Here is a 23,777-nt window from a genome sequence, read left to right on the forward strand (position 1 = left end):
GATTCACTGCATGGTGTTCTACCAAGCAATTAGCCCCCCTTGCTGCACCTATACCTGTAATACTAGAGTATTTACTGGACCCCAAGAGAGGCGGAGTTTCCCTATCCTCGTTGAAGGTCCACTTTGCCGCTATCTCGGCTTCCAGACATGAAGAGGAAGGGCACACGGTGTTTGCCCATCCCATGGTTACCAGGTTCCTCAAAGGGCTGGTAAACCTATACCCCCCTCGGAAACCGCTTCCACCTTCGTGGAGCTTGGACCTGGTGCTTAATGCGCTAACGGGACCACCGTTTGAACCCTTAGCCACGGTTTCCCTCCGTCTCCTTACGATAAAGACGACCTTCCTTCTTGCAATCACGTCAGCTTGCAGGGTGAACGAGCTTGCGGCAGTTATGGCAACGCCACCCTGCACAGTAATTTCCAAGGAGGTGGTAACCTTACGGCTGCATCCAGCCTTTGTTCCCAAAGTTTCTTTAGAGTTTCATATTAACGAACCTATAGTTTTACCCTCGTTTATCCAAAGCCTCATAACTCCAACAAAGAGGCGCGCCTACACCTCCTGGACGTGAGGAGGGCGCTGGCTTTCTATATAGACAGGACTAAGTCCTTCCAGAAAGTGGATAGACTCCTAGTCTCTCTCGCTCCCAAATCAAAAGGAGAAGGTGTCTCTTCGCAGAGAATCTCGAAGCACATCGTATCCTGCATAAAAATGTGCTACGAACTTAGACTTCTTTACTGGCCCCGCCTAGGGCTCACTCCACTAGGGCAGTGGCGGCATCAACAGTCTTTTTCAAGGGCATTGCGCTAAAAGACATTTGCAGAGCGGCGACCTGGTCATCCTATGACACCTTCGCCAAGCATTATGCTCTTCACAGGGTATTCCAAGAGGATACCCGTCTCTCGACCAGCGGTCCTCTCGGGAACAAGCTGCACGTAAACCGATCACCCACCTCCTATCTTGGGTTACTGCTGGGTAGTCACCTATCGTGGAGCGCCCACGGGGACACTCGAGGAAGAAAGAGAAGTTACTCACCGTAGTAACGATGTTTCTTCGAGATGTGTCCCCGTGGGTGCTCCACCACCCGCCCATCCTCCCTGCTTCGGATCTCTGTTTAGTATTTTTCAGGAGCATCTGAGGCGGTTGGTCAAGGAACTGGTGGGGACCGGATCGCGCACGTGGCCGGGAGCGCGCAAGGGAGTGGCGTGCGCCGGCGCATGCACGGTCCGGCAGAAACTGCTGAAAAGATCCGACCTGCGGCACCGGAGCGAGCCTGACACCTATCGTGGAGCACCCACGGGGACACATCTCGAAGAACCATCGTTACTATGGTGAATAACTTCTCTATTTGGAGTCTTTGACCTTGGATCATCACACCCAATGACCACTTACACTTTTCTGTTTAAAGTTTCTCATTTATATTCCACAGGCTTTGTTTACTTGCTTGAAGGATTATTTAGTTACAGGAGTATAAAAATGTAAATGTTTGCTGCTATATTCTAGTAGGATACAAATAAGGTGGAAAACAAATAAGTGAAAACAATGCAAGTAATAGCCCACGTTTTTCAGGAAATTTAAACACCAAGTACATATTTATACATTTAATAGTCACTGTCAATATGTAGTAATACACAGGTGAATTGGCTTAGGGTTCTGGCATGAGCTGGCACTTGGTCTGCCAGTGTCACATGTTCCCCAAGGTGAGAGAGAGGAATTTAAGTTCTTCATAGCCAAAAGTCAACTGATGATGCGCACAACCCTCCAAGCAACCTTGATCCTCAGGTGCTGGAAGAAGATCCTCTTGAGTCTAGTCCCTACAGAGGTTGAAATTTGAGGGATGTGAAACTTTCACTGTGAAAACAATGAAGCACTACACTCTGAAGGATTCACCACACTAAGATGATTAGGAAGCTATATTTTCACCAAAGTGGAAGCTCTTTAGGCCTTTGTCACAGGACAGACACACAACAAAGACAACTTGAAACTCCTGGAAAGTGCCAAAATTCCACAAAAAGAAGTCATTAGCATCCTCCTCATGAAGGCAGCAGTTCCAAGTCCTGGGCCAGGAGCAGTGTATATATTCTCCTGGATTTTCCTGTTTATATCCCCTCCTCTTAGGAGTCCTTTATTTCATTTTCCCATAATCTGGATCATCGTCACTGTGGAGCATTGAACCCTGAAAATCATAGAAGTGAACTAGTCCATCCAGTCCAGACCACTCTCAGAGAAAATCCCCTTTAAGCTTCCGCATCCTTTTGCAGGCCCCTTGTCAGGACAGCGGGCTAAATAAGGATGTGCAGTCATTTCTAAATCCCAAAGCAATGAAGAAGTACCTCAGGAGCAGAGGGTGTAGGGGTTTTATTCTCATTGTTCTCTGATTCTCAAAAAGAAAGAGGGTTGGTGCCTGTCTGTGGATCTGAGTCAGTTGAGCACCTTTGTTCAAAAGCTCAAGGGCAGGATGGTGTCTTGGGATCTAAATACCGTACTGACAGAGTTAATGGGCTCACTTTTCACACCATTAGCTCCATGGGCACAATTTCATGAAAACAACCTGCCTGGGAGCAGTACAAGCCTGCATAAGGCTAGGAGAGTTGCAAACACTGGTGCAAGGGCCCCCAGCTACACTTTTTGTAGAAGCCAGGTGTCCTTGAGACCTCACCAAAAGTTTTTTTGCCAAGGTAGTCTCTGACTTCTCTCTACACAAAGTTTTATCATATCCTTTCCCCCAAACCACATCCAAATAAAAGTAAAGCTAAGCCTCATGTCTTAGATATTCTTTAGGTACTCTCTTTCTATGAACACAGAACTATGACATTTAGGGTATGCCTCAGATTATTGTTACCATATGGGTAGAGAGGGAAAAGTCAGGCCATTTCAATAGACATTTTCTAACTGGATTTCTGTTTGTATTAGACTGTGCTATGAGTTAGGAAATACAGACCCACAAATGAAAGCAAGAGCTCATTCTACAAGAGTGCAAGCAGCCCTTGTGTTGCTGCTTTGAGAAATATTCCAGTACTAGAGAGCTGTGAAGCAGCTATATCGGGTCCAGTGTGCTGACTTACTTACCCAGCTTTACTGGATAAAGTGTCAAAATCTGGAAGTGTCCAAATCTGGTGCTAATAGTGCTAAGACCACCCTTTGTTCATTATTTAGGTAGGCTCCTAGTGCCCATTTCTTATGATCTAGTTTGTGAGTCTCAAGAGTGGAATATGAAGAAGGAGAAGAGAAGGAGGAAGTGGTTGGTTACTTACCTTACAGTAATTGTACAAAAAAAAATCATTACCTAGTAAATGACATTGTTAATCTTTAAAGTGCTACAGTACTGCTTGTTTTGTTTTGTTTTTGTTTTGTGAAGCTACAGAGTAACACAGCTACCCCTCAGACTATTTATGGAAATTGTGGCTCTTTGAGATATGTTGCCCATATTTATTGTAACATATTCCGGCTACCACAAATTCTGGCAGCTCTTGGCTTCTGTGTTGAACGAATTATGGAGCAGCTGAGATTATGTCAATTTTTATGTCCTCAGCTGGAGGCACAACAACATTCGTATTACAGGTGTGGCCCACAAAGGACAATGCTAGCTAAAAGAATCTGAACATGAACACACTGGGTCTACATCTAGACCGCTGAGAACTGTTGGCAAAAAATATGCAAATTGTGCAACATATTTGCATATTTCTTGCTGGCAGTTGTTTTGGTAGAAGCTTTTCCAACATTTGGCCCATCCACATGGGGCCGTATGCTGGAAACCCTGCCTCTGTCAAGATATCCCTTTTTCCTCATGGAGCGAGGTACACCTGAATGTCAACAGAACACTACTGACTGGAAGTCTGGATGTGCACTCTGTCAACAAAGCATCTGTCAACGAAACTTCAGAAGTTTTGTTGACAGAAGCCTGCAGTCTAGCCATAGCCTGTGTGGGCAAAACATCTCGAAAAACTACAGTTGCTGAAAGGTCAGAGTTTCTTCACTTTTGTAAAAGATGTCTTTTCTCTTCTTAATGATGAGCATGTCCTCTTCAGACCGAGTGCAGATGGCCCATCCTGTTGTCCTCAAGAGATTATGCATAGAGGAGTTTTCTATAACCAGCGCTCTGGCTTCAGAAAAGTATTTTGCTATTTGGTGAAATTTGATAGTAATCCAGAAAAACAACAGCTCTGAAAACTGATTTTCTTTTTTTGGTCACTATCTTTTTGTTTCAGTGTGTGCTGACAATGAGAGTGACTTAGAGGCAGACCAGCAGATAGACAACTTGTACCTGAAAGCTTTGGAGGGATTTATTGCTGTGGTGACACAGGATGGAGACATGATCTTTTTGTCAGAGAACATCAACAAATACATGGGCCTCACCCAGGTAAGATTTTCCTTACTGCTCTCAAAGAGCTTTGTTTGTAACATAATTCCTAGAAACCTTGACATGGTTTCACTGTCTCCGCTGTCCTTCTGCCTCACTCATATTCCACTCAATAAAGCTGTGATCTCATAGTATGAAAGACACAGTGAGGAAATGTAGCCCCTGTGTGACGCTGCAGCACTCTCAATCAGCACCTTGAGCTGACTGTCCCTTATTTTATAACTGTGGTGCTTGGCCACAGGATATTCTCAGTGAAGGATGTTTGGCTCTGAAACACTAGGCCCCAGATTCAGAGACTGGTCTGTGTTCCCAAACTGTGTTAATGGGGAAGTGGTTTGTGTCCGTGTTTCCTGTGCGCTTGAGTGGTCACCCAGGAACAATTCAAATGCCTCCTGGCTGATTAGCAGAGTTCCCACTGCCAACAGCCTGTGTTCCTACCGGTGGTTCATATCTGCACATGCTTTGATGTACATAACAAAGTTTATTCCACACATGAATAGAAAAAAATTAAAGGGAACATTGAGCTGTTGCAGGTTAGGAGGGGTCTTAATGTAAGAGAGCTGCAGAGTTTAAAGCCAGAAAGGACCCCCCAGTTCATCTAATCTGATTTCCTGTACATTGCAGGCCACCAGTGGCACCCCCAACAAAACCTGGCAGCTGAAGTTAGACCAAAATATTGTATGTACCCTGCTAGATACTAAACTATAATGTGACAAAGGGAGACAAGAGGATGAACCAAAGTGCACCACTGCCTGAGACACTGGCAATGTCATGCTAAGATTTACTTGTGTTATTGGGGGTCATTGATTGGCATAGGTGCTAGAGTGTTAAGTGACTGTGTATGGGTTGCTCAGCCCCACATATACCCCAAGATAGTGGGGTGGGAATGGCCCTAGGAACAAAGCTAAGATCACAGGGTCAATTCCAATGGTCCATATGTACTTTGCACGTAACATTCAGGAGTAGCAGCTGCCATTCCAGGGCAGAGATTGTAGCTGTGGCTGCAGCATGTGTGGGAGAGGTGAGGGCCATGTTCTCTGGGTCCCCTTGCCCTTCTCCTATATACACTCTGATTACGTCAGTTGGATGTAAAAGCTATTGAAGTCAATGACATTTTTTCCATTGACTTTGGATCAGGCCCCTCACGCTGATGAAGTGGGTTACCTACCAATTAGTGTAAGGTTAAATCAGAATGCACAATGGAACTACAAGATATAGAATCTAAATAAGGCTGAAGAAGGAGAGTGGTCTAACATTATAATGCACACCGTGACAGTTGTACCCATTAGGGTTGAATTTGGCACCTTTTGTCTCCAATAGGCTGTTTCTGTTTTTACTAAAAGTGGGATATTCAGCTGGTGTATCCCACTTAGGGTAGGTCTTAGGGTAGGTCTACACAACAAATTTATTTGGAAATAACTATCTTAGCACTATTTCGAAATGGATTTTGTGTGTAGTGGTGTTGTTTCAAAATAAGTTCTTCCAGAATAATGTACGTTGAAATAAGACTGCTGAGTAGACTTACCCTGAGTTCCACTGACTGTCTAACTTGTTAAGGGCATCTGTCTTATAGTTCTAAGCTTAATAATTATTTTGTTGTTACCCAAAATATCCTCAAGAATTCCCTAGGGAAATCATACCTTCGAGAAGAAGATAAAAGAATGTGGGGAGCTGAAATTATCATCAAAAACCTCGAGCATGTTGTATTGCTTTTGCCTTTTCTCAGATCAGATTGAATGAATCAGTGTTCTAAAATAATTTTCTCCGTTACTAAATTTTATTTATTCTCACACTTGGTGAAATATGTGTTGTTTTCTGAACAGGTGGAATTAACTGGACACAGCATATTTGACTTCACTCACCCATGTGACCATGAGGAAATTCGAGAGAATCTGAGTTTGAAAGCTGGTAAGAAACAAGTTAAAATCTTTGATGGAGTTTTCTTCTTTGCCTTATAAATCCCCCCAGTAAAGCAACTAACAAATACCAGAAGATAAGTAGTGGCCACATGGACAAATGGGAGTGCTACTGCCTGGAGTAGTATTTGTCATCAACAATGTTTTAGCCATTTTTAAAGCTTTCCGATTAAAAAAACAGTCCATAAGCTGAAGAAGTGGGTCTTACTCACAAAAGCTAATATCTAAAATTGTTAGTCTTTAAGGTGCTATGGGACTGCTTGCTTTGTTTAGCACAAAAAAACCTGTGTGTTCTGGTGCTTTCTTATTTCCAACCTAAAACAAGGGCAACATCTCTACATTCAATAGTTCCCAAAGATCTATGTATCACAAGGTGAAATACAGGTTAAAATGAAACAGGCTCTTGTACCATTTAAATCATTACACCCAAAAACTGTGCAAACTACTCTGCATGGTGGATCATTGCACTCGTGCAGAGCCCTGCTTGATTGTGTGAAGCTCTGCATGGGCTCGGGAGGCTGCCCACAAGAAGCAGTTTGCATGATTGGGGACTTTGTATGGGGTTAAAATGGGACTAAAGTGGTGGAAAGGTCTAGCATTTTTAAAGGGGATTTATGTGTCACACTTGTCAATGTTACTTAAACCAAGAGTGCTGCAGGCACAGGTCTTGATGGGGAAGGTAAATGTGAGAACCAGACAATCTGTTATTTGCAAACCCTTTATGCTTAAAAACAAAAGGCAGTATTTTAAAAAGCAATGCAAACATCCTCTTCTTTCTGGGGAAGAAAACTATTAGCCATAAATGCCTTGTTTTCTCCTCTTAGGTCCAGGTTTTGGAAAGAAAAACAAAGAGATGTCCACAGAGCGTGACTTCTTCATGAGAATGAAGTGCACTGTTACCAACAGAGGCAGAACTGTAAACCTAAAATCTGCCACATGGAAGGTATCTCATTTTAGCCATCGTATGCTTTATTGATGAAAATCAGATGAAAGTACCCTTTAAATGAATTCCCTTTTATGAAATCATTATTTGTTTCAGGTCTTGCATTGCACTGGACAAGTTAAGGTGTATAACACTTGCCCATCTCACAGCCTGTGTGGGTATAAGGAGCCTCTCCTCACCTGCCTTATAATAATGTGCGAACCCATTCAGCACCCTTCAAACATGGATATTCCACTGGACAGCAAGACTTTCTTGAGCCGCCATAGCATGGACATGAAATTTACCTACTGCGATGACAGGTATAGAGTCTATTGACTGTTTCTTACCTATGAGGTTTCTGATTTACTAACAAAGCAACCAATAAATAGGAAACCAGACTCTTCCGACACAGTGTTCTTTGTATTTGAACAGGTTAAATTGTTTCACACTAACAAGGGTGAAATTCTTCTGTTGGCTGTTCCTGCAGTCCTGGAAAGGAACAGTTCTGAGCCATGTCAGTCTCCATTTGGATATCTAATTTGGAATCCACAGGATAAGCTGGGATGATTCTTTCAGGGGCTGGCTAGTTTCCTCTACCATACTTTTCCATCCACCCTAAACACTAAGGCTGCATCTACACTATGAGGTAAAATCGATTTTATTAAAATCGATTTCTTAACGCCGGATTTTATGCATTCAGTTTTGAGCATCTTCACCTTTCCACATGCTCCCCACAAAATTGACTTACTGCTGCCACACACAAGTAGCTTAAATCAAGTGCTGCAGCAATGTATTGTGGGAACCTATCCCATAGTCCCCTACACCCCATTGCATTCTGGCCACACAAGTAGATGTGGGTATATTATGCCATTTTCCCACATTTTATTCCCTTCTTTCCCCTGCCATGTTAAGTATGTTTAAGTAGACGTGGGTTCTGCACTGAAACAATGTGCCTAGGCTTTATTTTGGGATTGGATATTGGTTTACGCCTCCAGGGAAAGAGGACGCTAAGTAGACACAGGTGCTACGCTGAAACTCAAGTGAATCATCAATAATGGCCCAGGGCAGATAAAAGACGTTACACTTTTGACAGCCACAAAAATCGTGACTGCCCACGGAGGCCCTTTCAGGAACTTGAATTTGGATTTAGGCCCCCTGCAAAAGAAGACCCTTATGCTTAAGTAGACACGGTCCCTACACGGAAACTCAAATGATTCATCAGGCTAAAAGACCCCAGACTACAGCCAGGTTTGGACCTGGAAAAGAAGACCTCAAGAACAAGAGTGTTTCCCGCTACAAGCCTGACTTCAACAACTGTGGTAATTGTATAGCTAATACATTGCCTTAATTGAAATGTGTATGGCTTGGGAAGGCTAAAAGACCCCTGGCTACAGCCCGCTCCCCAAAATTGTGACCACCAAGGGAGATGTCCCGCAGGCGGCTAAAAGACCCCCAGCTACAAGTAGGCTCTGAAAATTGTGACCACTGAGGGAGACATCCCCCGAACAGTTAAAAGAGCCCTGGCTACAGCCAGCCCCGAAAATCATGATCCTCACTGCGTACAAGCTGCATGGCACCTTGCACAGCATGTTCTTTCATTGTTTCGGGGTCAAGCCACATGATACGGCTAGGTGCGGGAATGTTCCAGACTGTGTGGTGCCTCCGGGGGTGGGGGGGGAGGGAAAGGTGGGGATGTGGGGGTCAGGACAATATGTAAACAGCTGAAAAGAAGTTTCTCATACTATCAGACAAGCTTGACCCCCACCCACAGCCTAGCTGACACATGGTACATGGAAGCCAGCAGCTGGCGCCACGCAGCACAACAAAAAAAAGGCAGCTAGCAGGGGTATACACAGAACCACAGACCCCACAGCTGTGCTACAAGCAAAGAAAAAGAGAAGATTTTTCAGCCTCTCGTGCCCCTACAACTGTGGGCTTGCAGGTGCCAAATTGTAAGGGTTTTCCTATTGCCTAATTCCTCCACACTTGAGAGCAGTAGAGATGTAAGAGGCCAGAGCGGAGAACTGGAGTGCATTGTGGGGCACATACTGGACATCTGTGGAGGCTAATGAATTTGATTTGAAGACATGACACCTCCTCACTACGCTTTATTTGGAATTTTAAATTTGAACTGAACGCTACCCCCGTCAGGTTACTACGATTTTAGGATTTCAATATCATGTCAATATTAGTGGTCCACAAGTCGAGCTAATGGAATTTACAATGAGGACAGGCACTTGGAAAAATCAGGTTAACTGACTTAAAATCGCTTTTAGCTCGTAGTGTAGACGCAGCCTAGGAGAGGATTGTCCATAAAGTCTCGTAGAGTTGGGGGACAATGCTGTAGAGCTGTGGCTGTTCCCATTCTTTCCTACTCATGGCAGCTGCAATCACCACACAGCCTTGGACATTTGTCATCACAGTTGACCAGTCTTAAGCACACAGGATCAAATTAGGACATGCTGCCCAAGGGAAAGATCATACTATCCATGTTATTAAATCTGTGTGAGATGATGGAGGTGAGTCTAAAGTGAATCTACATAATATGCATTACCAGGAAAGGTGTAATGTACACCAATGTAAGTGCCCTCTTTGCTCTAAGGTTGCCAACATCCTGGACCTGCCTCCTGCCCCTGTGCCAAGGCCCCACCCCTGTCCTACTCCTTCACTGGTGCCCTGCCCCTACCCACCCCTGCAGATCTGCCGCTTGCTTTCCCCCACACTTTCTCACTTGCTTATTTTCGCAAGGCTGAGGCAGTTGGAGTTGGAGATGCATGCTTGGGGGTGGGGCCAGAGGTGACTGGCTGAGAGTGTGGGAGAGGACTCCAGTCTGGGGCTGGGTGTGGAAGGGGATGAGGGCTCTTTCTGTGGGTGTGGATTCCAGAACGTGGCCAGAAATGAGGGGTTAAGAGTGCAAGAATGGGCTCCAAGCTGAGGCAGGAGGTTGGGGCACAGGTGAGCGTTTGTAATGCAGGTTCAAAGCAGTGCTTACATCAGGCAACTCCTGGAAGTGGCTGGCATGTCCCTATGGCTCCTAGGCAGAGGTACATCCAGTTAGCTCTGTGTGCTGCCCTGTCCACAGATGCCAACCCCTCAGCTTCCATTGGCTGTGATTCCTGGCCATTGGGATCTGCAGAGCCAGTGTTCAGGGCAAGCGAAATGCACTGCACCTGCCTGGCTGCCCCTCTGCCTACAGACCACAGTGACATGTGGGCTGTTTCTGGGAGCCACGCACAACCAGAGCAGGGAAGTAGCACTCCACTGCAGTACCAACTGGACTCCTCAGAGCTAGTCAGTGGTGCTTACCAGAGCTGCCAAATTCCCTTTTCAGCTGGGTGTTCGAGTCCAAAACTGCATGCCTGGCAATCCTACTTGGTTCGTTTATGCTCACCTCTGAATTAGGATCAAAATCTCCTCCCTGGACTTGTACCAGGATGATTGATGATAGGGGTTAAAATGAGATCACATTTAAATTACATATATTATCCCTTAGCAAGTAGACTATTCCAAGCTCACTGAGAGAAGATGAGACAGTTCAGAACAATGGCATTAGTTTTTTAATTCTAAGAGCTTTAATGGTAACATGAATCCACTGCTGTTGTTTTAAACAGTGAATTAATATATGTGTTTGTTCCCATAGCCCTTACTCCTGTGCTTCCCCCAGTGAGTAGATACAAATTAAATACTGGTGTTTGAGTTAGTTTGGTCAGTGTGTTACCAGATGGCTAATCCAGGAGGTATTCTCCAATGGAGAATTCGTAAGGATTCTGTAAAAGGTTTGCTATAGCTGTAAAACAGAAAAGTGTTTCTTTTGCCAGGGGAAAGACAATTCATCTTTGTTGCTTATTGGCCCCCACCTTTTAATTTGGCAAGAATCATTTTCCTGGTGATTCACAATGACTAAGGACCAAAAGTCTCATCTCAAACTTGCAACTTTTGGGTCAATATTTCTGCCCTTTACAAATTCTGATACCAGGTTGTTCTGTACATTTCAGGGCGGTATCCATGGTATTATATTCTAGTTGACTGTGTTGGCCCCCATCTTGCAATCACTTACACATACGCATGAAACGCAGTAGCAATGTCATTGAAGTCAGCATGGTTGTCATTGGGACTTTACACATACTTAATGTTAAGGGATTTAGTTAATTTCTTTGGTGCTTTGAAGACCTTTAAATGGGTGCGTGTAAAAGCTTTATTACTTTATGTTGTGAAGCAACCATCGAAGTTAGTAAGTTTGGCGGCTTTGAATGTAAGGAAGATTAGAAATGCACCATATCACTGGATAAAGGCAACTTGTGACTGAGATCATTGCCTCCTTCAAACTCAGTAACAAACATATCATTATTAGAAATATACTCTGAAGATTGCAACAGGAGTCTACTCTGCTTAAACAAGCAGAAAACAGTATCGTCACCGACTGACTCTTGCCATCCCTGACAGGAGTGGTTTCCTGGCCTGAATGGGTTGGCAGGCAGTCTGCCCCCTTCCCTGCTGTGGCAAGAGGGGTGGGAGGGAAGGAGCCTTTTGGCAAGGAGAGGAGTCTGTTCTCTGGAGCCACCTCTTCTTCCCCCTCCTGCCCTTGAGAAAATGAGTAACCATTGAAATTTTCAGTGGTTACTCGATTACTCAACGTCCTTTGCATGGTACATGTTCACTTGCCCACCTTTTTGCACACCTGCAGGACAGGTTCCCACCTAACCCAGTAAGTTGGTATTTACTTCACACTATGCTCTGATCCTTCGAATTTCAATTATTTATTAGTTTAATAAAAATTATACTTTAAAAATACTATTACAAATATGAAATTCATAATGGAAAAAAGCGAAATTCAGACATCTGAACCAAATGCTGTGTGTGGAACAGATTTAGGGCTATGAATAGTTAGAAACAGTTGAACTGAGCGGATTTTGAAAATGCGTCCGTGCTCACTGATGAAGACGATGTATTCTGTGGTGCATTTGAAACATTTAATGCATTTGATCCTTACTTAGCTTGTTGTATGTGCTACCAGTGCCTTTTGTTTTTAAAAAAAAAAATACGGATGGTAGTCAGCTGGCTTCCTGCCTACCCTCCCCAGCCAATCCTGTGACTGAGGCTGCTGAGGTGTCAGTACTCAGTACCTGCAAGTACCGGCTCAAAAATAGCATTGTGCACTATTATGTCGCAAACCTCTCTGGTAAGACCATAACCATAGTAAATGTGATATTTATTAGCAATCAATTCAGCTGAAAAAAGTTGCTCTCATTGAATTCTGCCATGTTACTGAAAATGTTGGGAACCACTGCATTAAGTACTTTATTCTCCATGACTTGCAAGAATAGTGCATAGACTCTTTTAATATACCATCCTGGTCCTTTTGTGTTTTACTCTTGACAACAGTGATAGGTGTGGTAGAAACCTCTATGTACTGTAGATTGGAATAGAATAAGTCTGCCCTTTTCTTTCTCACAATAAAAGTTACAATATGCTAGTTTGTAAATTGCCATTGGAAAGACATACGTGTCTTTAGGTGTGTGGATGCATGTCTATGGAAATGTGTGGGGGTGCACCTTGGTAATAGCATCACTGAAGGGATGGATTCAAAAATAAACATTTGACCTAAAAATGTGAAAATAAAAACCAGAATTTTCATTATGTCAGTTAAATGCCTGATTATGTGACTTAGCTGAGAAGTTTAGAGGAAGGATTATTTTAGATATAATGTAGAAGTGTTGATCAGCTTGACACTTAAGTAATTCAAGTAAGGAATTACTTCAGCTGCATAATGCCTGTGCATTGGGGAAGTTCTTCAGTAAGGGTACCTTTAGTTCAGCAAAGGCCAAGTCAGAGAATAATATATTATACGACTAGAGTGGATTTATTGATGCTCAATAGCCTCCTCAGATCTGGAGCCACTAGGAAGATGCATGCATGGAAATATCATGATGTACACATTCCTTTGTGGAAAGGTCCCAGTATAATCATAAAAAAAATTATCTGGATTTGTGATTAGTGTCATACTAAATTTGTTTAGTAGCAGTGGCACTATACAATCTTGTATCCATATTTTTCACACTAAATTAAGGCAAAACCATACTCCCTTTCATTACTCACTCCCAAATGTGAGTGAATAAAGTATTTGAATTTTAACATTATCTTTAGAAACCTTATTCTTCTAGAATGAGGGAGAAAAAAAAAGAGAAGCTGTTTGCCTGTAACACTTTTAATACCATATGTGACAGGAATATATCCTATCAAAGGTATTTACTCCAAAATCCTGGGCCTGCAAGGCATGATTTGGAGGAGCAGGTGAAATGCAGGTGTCCTAGCAGTATCTTTAAAAACAGGTTTGGGGCATGCCTTTGAATTTATAACTTCATGATGACTGTAAACTCAAGCAGATGATCTTTGGGGGCAAGGGGTTGATAGGAACAATTTTTGGGAGGGAAATATGTGATAGATTAATCCAGCATGTTTGATAGTCAAGACGAGAAATACTAAGGTTTATTCTGCTCTCACTTATATCGGTATAAATTAGAAGTAATTGTGTGTGTGCAAATGCTAGAGAGTACTAAATATGGGTTTAAAGTCTGTTTTTCATTGGCCATGTCTACACTAGCCAAAAACTTCGAAATTGCCATGCAAATGGCCATTTTGAAGTTTACTAATGAAGCAGTGAAATGCATATTCAGCGCCTCATTAGCATGCGGGCAGCCGCGGCACTTCAAAATTGATGTGGCTCGCTGCCGCACGGCTTGTCCAGACGGGGCTCCTTTTCGAAAGGACCCCGCCTACTTCGAAGTCCCCTTATTCCTATGAGCAGATGGGCCATTTGCATGGCCATTTCGAAGTTTTTGGCTAGTGTAGACGTAGCCATAGTGTGGTGAATTTTGAAGTACAGTTATTTTAGATGAGAATGTAAGTAAGCAAATGAAAGTGGCTTCCACACCCAACCCTTAAACTGAGACTGAAATTGTTATACTGTAATTTTAAAAATATATTTAACAAATACACTTTAATTTCATGCTCTGCTTAGTGTGAAACAGGAAAGGCACATGTAGTTTGTTTTGTTTTTTGTAATAAAAAAAATTTGTCTTGTCATACAATTGTAAAACTAATAAGAGAGCACATCAGTCTGGTATTTTTTTAAGCTATTTTTAATATGACTCAAGTTTTGTATTTTGACTGCTGTGGGAATAAACCTTAAACATAGACCCTCACCCCCTCAGAGGAGACACAAGATAGATGACCAAATGAATCATGTAAGAAGTCTTTTCCATCATTAACTTTTATGATTCTGTAATAAAACCAGCCAGGAATAAAGCAACAAAAAATTTCCATCAGCAGGCTAGCTCAACACACACTTGTATTACAGGATGAAATTTAACTCCACTGAAGTCAATGGGAGATTTCATGGAATCATAGGTCTGGAAGGAACTTTGGGAGATGTTTTAATCAAGTCTTCTGCACTTGTTGTTTGTTGTTGTTGTTTGTCTAACCTGCACTTAAAAATCTCCAGTGATGGAGATTCCACAACCTCTCTTTACAATTTATTCTAATGCTTAGCCACCTGACAGGAAGTGCATCCAACCAAAATTGCCCATACTGAAATTTAAACCCACTGCTTTTTGTCCTGTCTCTCCCTCCTACTGGCAGCAATCTTTTATATGTATTTGAAACTGTCACCCTTGGACCTCCTTTAAAGCCAACGTTTTCAATCTTCCTTCACAGGTTATATTTTCTATCTGTTCAATTATTTTTGCTGTTCTGCTCTGGACTTCCTACACTTTGTCCACGTTTTTCCTGAAATGTGGCTCCCAGAACTGGATGTGATACTCCAGTTGAAGCCTAATCAGTGTGTAGTAGAACAGAAGAATTGCTTCCTATGTCTTGCTTACAACACTCCTGCTAATACCACTGAGAATGATGTTGTGGTTTTTGTTATTTTTTTTCAACCATATTATACTCTTAACTTGTATTTAGTTTGTGATCCACTATGACCCTCAGATCTCTTTCCACAGTACTCCTTCCAAGTCAGTCATTTTCCATTTTGTGTGTGTGCTGCTAATTGTTCCTTTCTCTGGTTAGTGCTTGGTATTTTTTTTAATGAGTTTATCCTATTTACTTCAGAACATCTTTCCAGTTTGTCTAGATCATTTTGAATTTTAATTCCACCCTCTAATGCTCCTGCAGCGTCTCATACCTTGCTGTCTGAGATTTCCATGGTCTTTGGCAGTTATTGCAAATGTAAGTACAGTAAAATTCCTTTAATCCAGCCTCTTATGGTCCAGAAGTAGTCCCATTTATGGAGATAATCTGGCAAAATGTGATGGTCTGGCACACAGAAGTCTCCCAAGATATGCATACCTCAAAATCCATGTAAGTTGGGGGCTTGGGTGGTGGGTTTGGGCCATGGGAGAGGGCCATGGGAGTTAAGCCTGGGGTGGGTTAGGACTGCAGGAGGGCCGGGGTGTGGAGTTGAGCCAGAGTATGAGGAGGATGGAGCCGGGGTGCACGGAGGTGGTGAAGCTGCAGGAGTGTGGGGGTGGTGAAGAAGCTGCAGGAACGTGGGGGAGGAGAAACTGAGAAGTGTGAGAGTGGTGAAGAAGCTGCAGGAACGTGGGGGTGGAGAAGCTGAGAAGTGTGGAGGTGAAGAAGCTTCCGGAGTCTGGGGGTGGTGAAGGAGCTGAAAAGCATGAGGATGGTGAAGCTGCAGGAGTGCGAGGGCAGTGAAGCTTCAGAAGCGCGGACTTGAAGAAGCTGCAGGAGCATGGGGTAGAGAAGAAGCTGGGGACGTGCAGGGGTGGTGAGCCGCAGCTGGGCATGGGGGTAGTGATCCGTGACGGGGCGGTTTGAACTAGGATGTGGGGATTATGGTGAGGTCCAGTAGTCTGGAAAATTTGGTAATCCAGCACCTGTGCGGTGCTGGACATGCCAGATAAAAGGAATTTTACTGTATCTTGGTTGGGAACTACTTACTTTGCATGGGCTCTCTTCTCTTCAAGGTGTAGGAACCAGATACTGTCATAGACTTTATAGGTTGATGGAAATGATGGCACCACTTGTTGTATACACTTGCCAGGATTTCCTATTGGTCAGGATCAATTTCAGATTCCTTTATATCTCAATTGCACATGTCTTTGTACTGAACCTTGGACATCCTGTTCTTCTTGTTCCCTCTGATAGCTCCTCATATAGCGTGCCCTTGAGAATGGTCCATATTCCAACCTGCTCAGATAGCCCAGCCAGTACAAATATCTTTGCTGGAGCAGAGCTGTCGCACTTCATAAACTTTCCCTTTGAAGAACTTCTACATTGGTGACTTTATCTTGCCATTTGATGTTAAGTGGGCAGCATAAAGTGTGTAGGTGGAAACTGTTCACCTTTTTATCCTGATGAGCAAAAATTGTGCACACATGAGAGTGCTAAGGAGAGTGTTCATTTGGTGTACTAGCATTTTGGTTTGATGTTAAGCATTGAGTTCTATGCTCTTTTAGTTAGTCTGCTAAAGGCAGTGGCAGCCAGGCCAGTGCAAACATTTAGTTCTTGGAGGTCACTGTAAAACCTAAGTAGCTGAATTTTTAGACTACTTCTATAGGTTTGCGCTTAACATGATTGAAGAATATTGTGGAACCCCCTGTGCTAAGGCAACTGTTTCTCTTTGTTTGTTTGTTTAATGCGGATGGTGAAAGCAAATGTCTGACAGACACTTGCAAGGCTGTCCATGGAGTTTTTTGCAGTAGCTTCATTGTGAGATTCAAAGGGCAGCATTATCAGTGAATACAAGTTTCCCGATTAGCACAGTTTATGACTTTGTCCTTTGACTGAAGTTATGACAGGCTGAAGAGTATCATACCAATTTTGTGTGGAGATACACCCCATCTTTTATGTCCTTGAGCACACAGTTCAAGAATGCCAAGAAGAAAGACTCAAAAAAAGTGTTGGACAAGGACATGTCCTTGCTTCCCTCTCCTTTTTCATCTGAAAGATGAAAGTTGCACTAAAATAAACAGTGCTATTTAGTCATCTTGTAGCTTGAATGAGAAACTATCTTCTGCCTAATGTTCAAACCCAAAGTAATAAAGACTTCTTAGTTCTTGTGTAAAGAGCATGGAGCATACATATATATCTTTTTCTATGCTTCTCTTTTCCACACACATACACCCCCCGCCCTCATTTCCTACATCACACTTCCAGAAAAAATTGCTTTCCTATCATACAATTTATTGTTCTCTGTATGTTCATCAGAGACTCTTTACAATCAGGAGGTTCCTGTTGAAGCCACTGAAGTTTTCTCTAAACTGAAGTAGCTGTTCAATAGTATTTTCACACACACATTCAACCTATTTTCTGCATGCCCTGTTCTTTCACAAAACACCCAGGCTATGTCTACACTTGTCCCCGCCTTTCAAAAGGGGGATGCTAATGAGACACTTTGGCAGATGCTAATGAGGCACTGCCATGAGTATGTAGCACCTCATTAGCATAATACCAGCCACAGCAATTCGAAAGTGCTGCTTTCGAATCACACCCCACCCATGTAGAAGGGGGCCTTTCGAAAGGACACCCCAGTCTTTGAAAGCCCCTTATTTCTAAAAACCAGTAGGAAGAAGGGGCTTTCAAAGACTGGCGGGTCCTTTCAAAAGGCCGCCCTCTACATGGGCAGCACACGATTTGAAAGCAGCACTTTAAAATCACCACAGCTGGTATTATGCTAATCAGGCGCTTCATATTCATGGTAGTGCCTTATTAGCATCTGCCAAAGCATCTCCCTTTCGAAAGGCAGTGGCTAGTGTGGACATAGCAGCAGTAACATAAATTGGAGTTACCGGCCAACTGTGATGCAGCACTGAATTTACACTTAGCATTTAGTGTATAATGTGAAATGGCTAATTTAATTTTCCATCTCTGCAAAGGCTGCAGCTTATAGCTTTTACATTTTAGAAAATGATCAGCACCAACTCCTGTTCGTCCCTCAAAAAATGCATGAAATAATTCTGCAGCCTTAAGTAAATGTTACTCCTGTAATATTTCATTGTGATTTAGGATGCTGGTTTTGTTTTCAAAAAGTCTCTTCTGGCAACACAATCAAAAGAGATTATACACATGAGGTGTGAGATTTGTAAATCAGCATTTCATTTGCATTTTCAATCTCCCTCATTTGCATTCCTCCTCAAAAAGGGGAGTGCACTGTAGACGTATTCCATGAGTGCAGTTCTCTGTCACTCAACTTCTTGACAGCTTTTTTTTTTTTTTTTTTTTTTTTTTTTTTGGTATAGTTTAGCTAATTTCAGCAAAAGGACATTTTGACATGCTCCTTGCCAGAGACACAACAATTTAACCTAAAGGTTACATCTGATTTAATTCTATTTCACATCCTCACTTGAGGATCATACTATCAGAGGTAGGGCTGTAACATTGAACTACCAGAAGGGTATGTTTGTAATAAGTTAGCTAGGAACAGATTGAAAGAGGAGTTAAGAGTTTAAAATATACAGCACTGAAAATGTCATCTTTGACTTGCAGACAAAATTGTGCATTGCTACAGAACAAGGGACTCTCGTGTCAGTTTCACTGATGTAACTCAAGATGATGAAGTTATTTTGTATTGACACTGGCATAACTGAGATTTGTGTCTGTCTCTTTTTTTTAATTGTTAAACTTGATTTCTTTCCCATCCTATCTCTAAATCCATATTTGAGGACCAGAACTAAGTTTAAAACTCTGAATTTTAAGCACTTGCCCCAGGAGATGGAACTACAATCCCATCTACTTTGTTTGCTGATTTTGTGCCTGTGGCTCAAAACGCTGAAATTAATTCACTTGGCCAAATTCTGTGCCTATTTTTGTCTTTATTTATGCAATCTATTTGCAGCGTTCCAAGTTATATTGTGAGTTTCACAATGTTTTATATTTTACTTAAAGTCCTGGTTCCTGCAAGAATTTCAGCATTTGTTAATACCCCCAAATTTTTTCTTTTAAAGTCATCTTATTCTGAAGCTAATCTCATAATTATGGGAGGACCTAATTTATGATTTTTTTTTAATGCTGTGGTTGGTGATGCTGTTTTTGTTTGTTGACTAAGTGAATTAATAAAAAGCAATGTATTTTAAATCCACACCACTCTGACATTTTGGAGGAAATGTGATGACAGCAAGCAGAATCAATGCATTGGTGGCTGCTTGTGCATTCATAGAACAGGCGGAATTGCTTGTCTTGTGCATGTGACACTTTCTGGCAGAGCACTCTCTATATGCACTCGCCAGCAGCGCCATGATTTGCAAGGGGAGTGCAAGGGCGTGAGCTATCCAGCCCATCCATGGGTCCCTCAGACTTGTGGACAAACAGCTCTCCCCTCAAAGGAGCCAGATGGGGTCTTAGTTAGTCTAACGTAAATCTAGAGTCATGTCAACTGAAATCAGAATATGGCATATGTTTTTTAGGAGCAAGATCAAGAAGTCATAGGGGATGTGGGACATTCCCTTGAGCGTAAAGCACCTGAGTCAGCAGTGCCAGCTATAATACACATGGGCCGTGTCTACACTCACCCCTTTCTTTGAAGGGGGCATGAAAGTGACATGGACCAGGGAAGATCAATGAGGCGCTGCTGTGCATATGCAGTGCCTCATTAGCATAATGGCAGCTGCATGAATTTTGAAGCTGCTAACTTCAAAGTGCTGACAGGCAGTCATTTCCGTGCCCCCTTCAAGGAAGAAGGGGGCTAGTGTAGACGTGGCCATGGTGTATTTGTGGTCCTAGCTTGTGGGAGGGCAGGAGGCCTTTGAAGTTGCTGCCATGTGCATTAACATGGCTTTGGCAGTATTCATGTACCCCTATTTAATGGTTGTTTATGGCTTGGGCTATACTTTTCCTGAGAGTATTGGAAAAACACCTAGATCAGCAGCAACCCCAACTGAACATGTTTACAACACTGAGGGATTGTCTAACTTGCCCCCAACTTTGAAGGGCGCGTGGTGATCAGGGCGATGGGAGATTACTGATGAAGTGCTGTGGTGAATGTGCAACACTTCATTAGGCTAATTCTCCCTCATGGCAACTTCGAAGTGTCGGCATGCGTGTAGCCACAGGGAGTTCAGGCACTTAGAAGTAGCATGGGCACAGCTACATGCAAGCCGGCACTTTGAAGTTTGACACTTCAGAGTTGCCGCGGGAGAATTAGCCTAACGAGGTGCTGCATATTCACCGCAGCACTTGATGAGTAATGTCCCATCACCCTGATTACCATGCCCCCTTCGAGGTTGGGGGCAAGTGTATACAAGCCCTGACAGTTTGATTCTTCACTCTGTGGTGCTGTTTATAGGCCTGTGCAAGGCCACTATAGGCAACAGAATTGCACTGGCATTTAATGGGACTAATTGAGAGGAGAATCCCTTCCTTCCAAAGCAGTTTATGGGTTGGGTCCTTGATCCCATGAATGGTGGTGACATGTGGGAACAGAGAGGATTCACTGATGTCTGACTTTCCTGGCTTTGTAATGTATATGACAACCTAGGGGTCAGTTGGTTGATTGTTGTTGTTGTCCGTTAACGTCTTAGTTTTTACTGCAGTTGGTTTAAAGCATAGAAGTCACCCAACAATATTATCGATGAAACAATACATTATATATATTTTGTAGAATCTCTGCCATAGATATAACTGCTTTGTTGTTAGTTGTATGCAGAGGTTTTTTTCGTTAATTGAGGTCTGCATATTTTTCTTGTTTTTAATAGATGGATTTCTAAACATTTTTCATGTGACAGTTACGTGCACTTGAAATTTAATTTAGGAAACTCTGATTTAAAATTAACCACCTGCCCCAGTCTGTAAATATTTATTTTGATTTTTGAACTCTTTTTATTTACCTGATATCTCCAGCTAAATCCTTCCAGGTCCTAAATGCTTATTTAGGTCCCCTAAGAAACATTTGATTTTGAGATCCAGTTTTCACAGTTCTCTCTGTGTAAACCAAGCTTAGTTTCTGGATTCCTGATTTTAAAAACACAGTCAAAAATCCTCACGGAGTTTTTGCTGAGAAACATTGCCGCATAAGCAAAACAGCTGATTTTTGTGTCAAATCTTAGTAGCTCTCCTGGCATTAGTTTACTGTGTGCTTTCCTTTGATAAAGGAAATACCAAAAGCAATGAACTAATCCCTTGTTGCAGGTCAGCTTTTAAATTCAAATCCATAAGCATTATATATAAGCACAGTAGCAGGACTGAATATTCTTTGCATGCTCTAATTGTGGTGAAGTCAGTGGGAATTTGGAATGCTCATAGAGTGAAAGATCAGGCACAGCTGGAATAATAGACAGTGCTGAGAACTTGTAAGAACTGATTTGCCTGTAGTGACTTTTTCCAGCTGTGATGGAACTACTGAAGAGAAAAACAGTGTTTTTAATGACTGCCTTAATAATCTCAATTATAGAAATGAATGGTAAAAGTATTCTAAGGCGATGATTACACTGATAATAAAAAATGAAAACTATGGTACTGAATTTCAGAGCCTGCATCAGCTGACTTAGGCTACTGGTACTAGAGTCAAGGTTCTGAGACCTCATGAGAGGGGGAAAGTGTCAGAAGCCAGGCCTAAACCAGAACATCTACAATGCCATTTTATAGCCCCATCACCTGAGTCGCATGATCCCAAGTCAGTTGATCTGGGCTAGCTGTGACTGTGCTGTGGGTTTTTTTATGGCAGTGTAGCCAGATCCTGAGTATGGTAACAGCAGATTATTATGAGGATTGTCCAGTATGATGTATTACATATACAAGATTTACACAGCATTGCTCAGGTCCTTAACTCAATTTTTAATTTTTTGGAAAATAAAAAGAAAAGGGTCATGCTTCATTTAAATCATTGCTGCAGGATGAGGCTGGGGATGAGGGGTTCAGTATACAGGCTGCCCTGGTGAGAAGGGACTGCCCCAGCCCCCTCTCACCACTGCAGCTTGGGGCCAGGTAAGAAGCATCTCTTCATGGCTGCTGCAGTGCCAGTGGCACAGATGGGGGAGGTGTGCATGTTTCCCAGATAGTGTAGGTCCAAGTTCATCTGGCCCCTGTGCTTCTGAGCCAGAGTGAGGGATGCAGCAAACTGTGCACTTTTCCCTTGCTCCCTGATGATGGGGAACAGTCAGCAATATTTCTGTATGAATCAGGGAGTGGGGAGGCCGTCTCCCAAGGGTGCTGGGTTGGGGGGAGGCAGTCCCAGATTGGGGTCTGGGTGCACCCACAGCCAGCCACTTTCATCTGCCTGGTGATTATTTCTCTTTTCTGTTTGGTTTTATGAGAAGCAGTCGCATTCCAGGCACATCCCATTTCCTCGCACAACCAAGCCCTTACCTGGCTTTAAGTTATGATAAGAGGAAGCTGTATATCCAATCTGGTGATTGTAGCTCTCACCATTTAGGAGGAGTTCTTGAACAGAAGACAGACAGACAGATAGATTGACAGATACAGACACACAGACAAACTCTCTCAAATTTATGGCAGATGACAGGGTAGAGTAGGATTAGATCTAAAAAAATGTTTTTTTTTTTCTTGGTCAAGAATTACTGAGTTGATTGGATACCACCCAGAAGAGCTACTGGGCCGTTCTGCTTATGAATTCTATCATGCCTTGGACTCAGAGACTATGACTAAAAGCCATCAAAACTGTAAGTCATGTTGAGATGCTTCTTGTTGTTTGTATCTAAAATGCAGTAAGCATGTATCTGACTAACAAGCTGCAACCATAAAGACACATGGGGGTGTTTTGCCTTCCTAGGTATGCACCTTGCACATAGTCTGTATGAGAAAAATTAAAAGAGATCATAATGGGGCTTCAAAGTGGGACTTACATGGTGCATAAACCTTCAGCTAAGTGCCACTGTAGCCCTATGGCAGGCCCTTTAGATGAACTTCACTCTCACTTCCAGAAACAGACCTAGTTCCATTTGCAGAGTGTTGATTCTAGGACACACCCTTCTTTTTTTCCTATTAACTCATGATACTGGGCTCAGCTGGGAGGCTGAAAAAGTGAGTAAGAGATGGGAAGCGGTAATAGTAAGGTCATTTTAAGGCGTGGCAGGAAGCAGACAGTGATCTACCACAGCAATCAGTATTAGACACGGGTGTCCAAGAGAACACAAGTTAGGAATAGAAAAAGCCTAAAAAGTATTTTTTTCAGTGATCATATATCTTGAAAGGAATGTTTTTTTTTTTAAACTGCTTTTATACTTGATGTGTTCCATATTCTCTCACATGGTCAACTAAATGTTGGCATCTGCTCAGTAGATGGTGATAGTCAGAAAGATGATTATATGGAAACAAAGGACAGTGCCACCATATGAATCAATGCAGTGAATGTTGTGCATGCTTGTGATCACCTCATGTAATTTCTAATACGATCCTGAGAGGTCATAGAGTATGAGGAAGCATTGTTTGGGGACAGGAGAGAGTTCCACAGGAGGAGAATTTTTGAAATGCCAACAATTATTTAATGGAGCAACCAAAGTGAAAGGCATTTGTTAGAGATCAATAAAATCAAAAGTGCAGATTGCCAGTTCAACACTCTCGTTTGCCCTGTCCTATCGTAATCATAACATGGGAGGTTTCAGTGAA

The 23,777-nt window shown here is 42.6% G+C and overlaps 1 protein-coding gene across 1 annotated transcript in view; it reads left to right on the forward strand.

Moving 5' to 3' along the window:
* The window catches only part of EPAS1 (endothelial PAS domain protein 1), a 139,367-nt gene that overhangs the window by 94,351 nt on the left and 21,239 nt on the right, over nt 1-23,777 (forward strand). The window contains exons 3-7 of the mRNA XM_074989642.1: nt 4,207-4,358; nt 6,182-6,266; nt 7,099-7,217; nt 7,314-7,516; nt 22,725-22,831. Of these exons, the coding sequence (XP_074845743.1) occupies nt 4,207-4,358; nt 6,182-6,266; nt 7,099-7,217; nt 7,314-7,516; nt 22,725-22,831 (666 nt within the window). The remainder of the gene's footprint in view (nt 1-4,206; nt 4,359-6,181; nt 6,267-7,098; nt 7,218-7,313; nt 7,517-22,724; nt 22,832-23,777) is intronic.

This window comes from Carettochelys insculpta, chromosome 3 (assembly GCF_033958435.1).
Source record: "Carettochelys insculpta isolate YL-2023 chromosome 3, ASM3395843v1, whole genome shotgun sequence".
Lineage (NCBI taxonomy): Eukaryota > Metazoa > Chordata > Testudines > Carettochelyidae > Carettochelys > Carettochelys insculpta.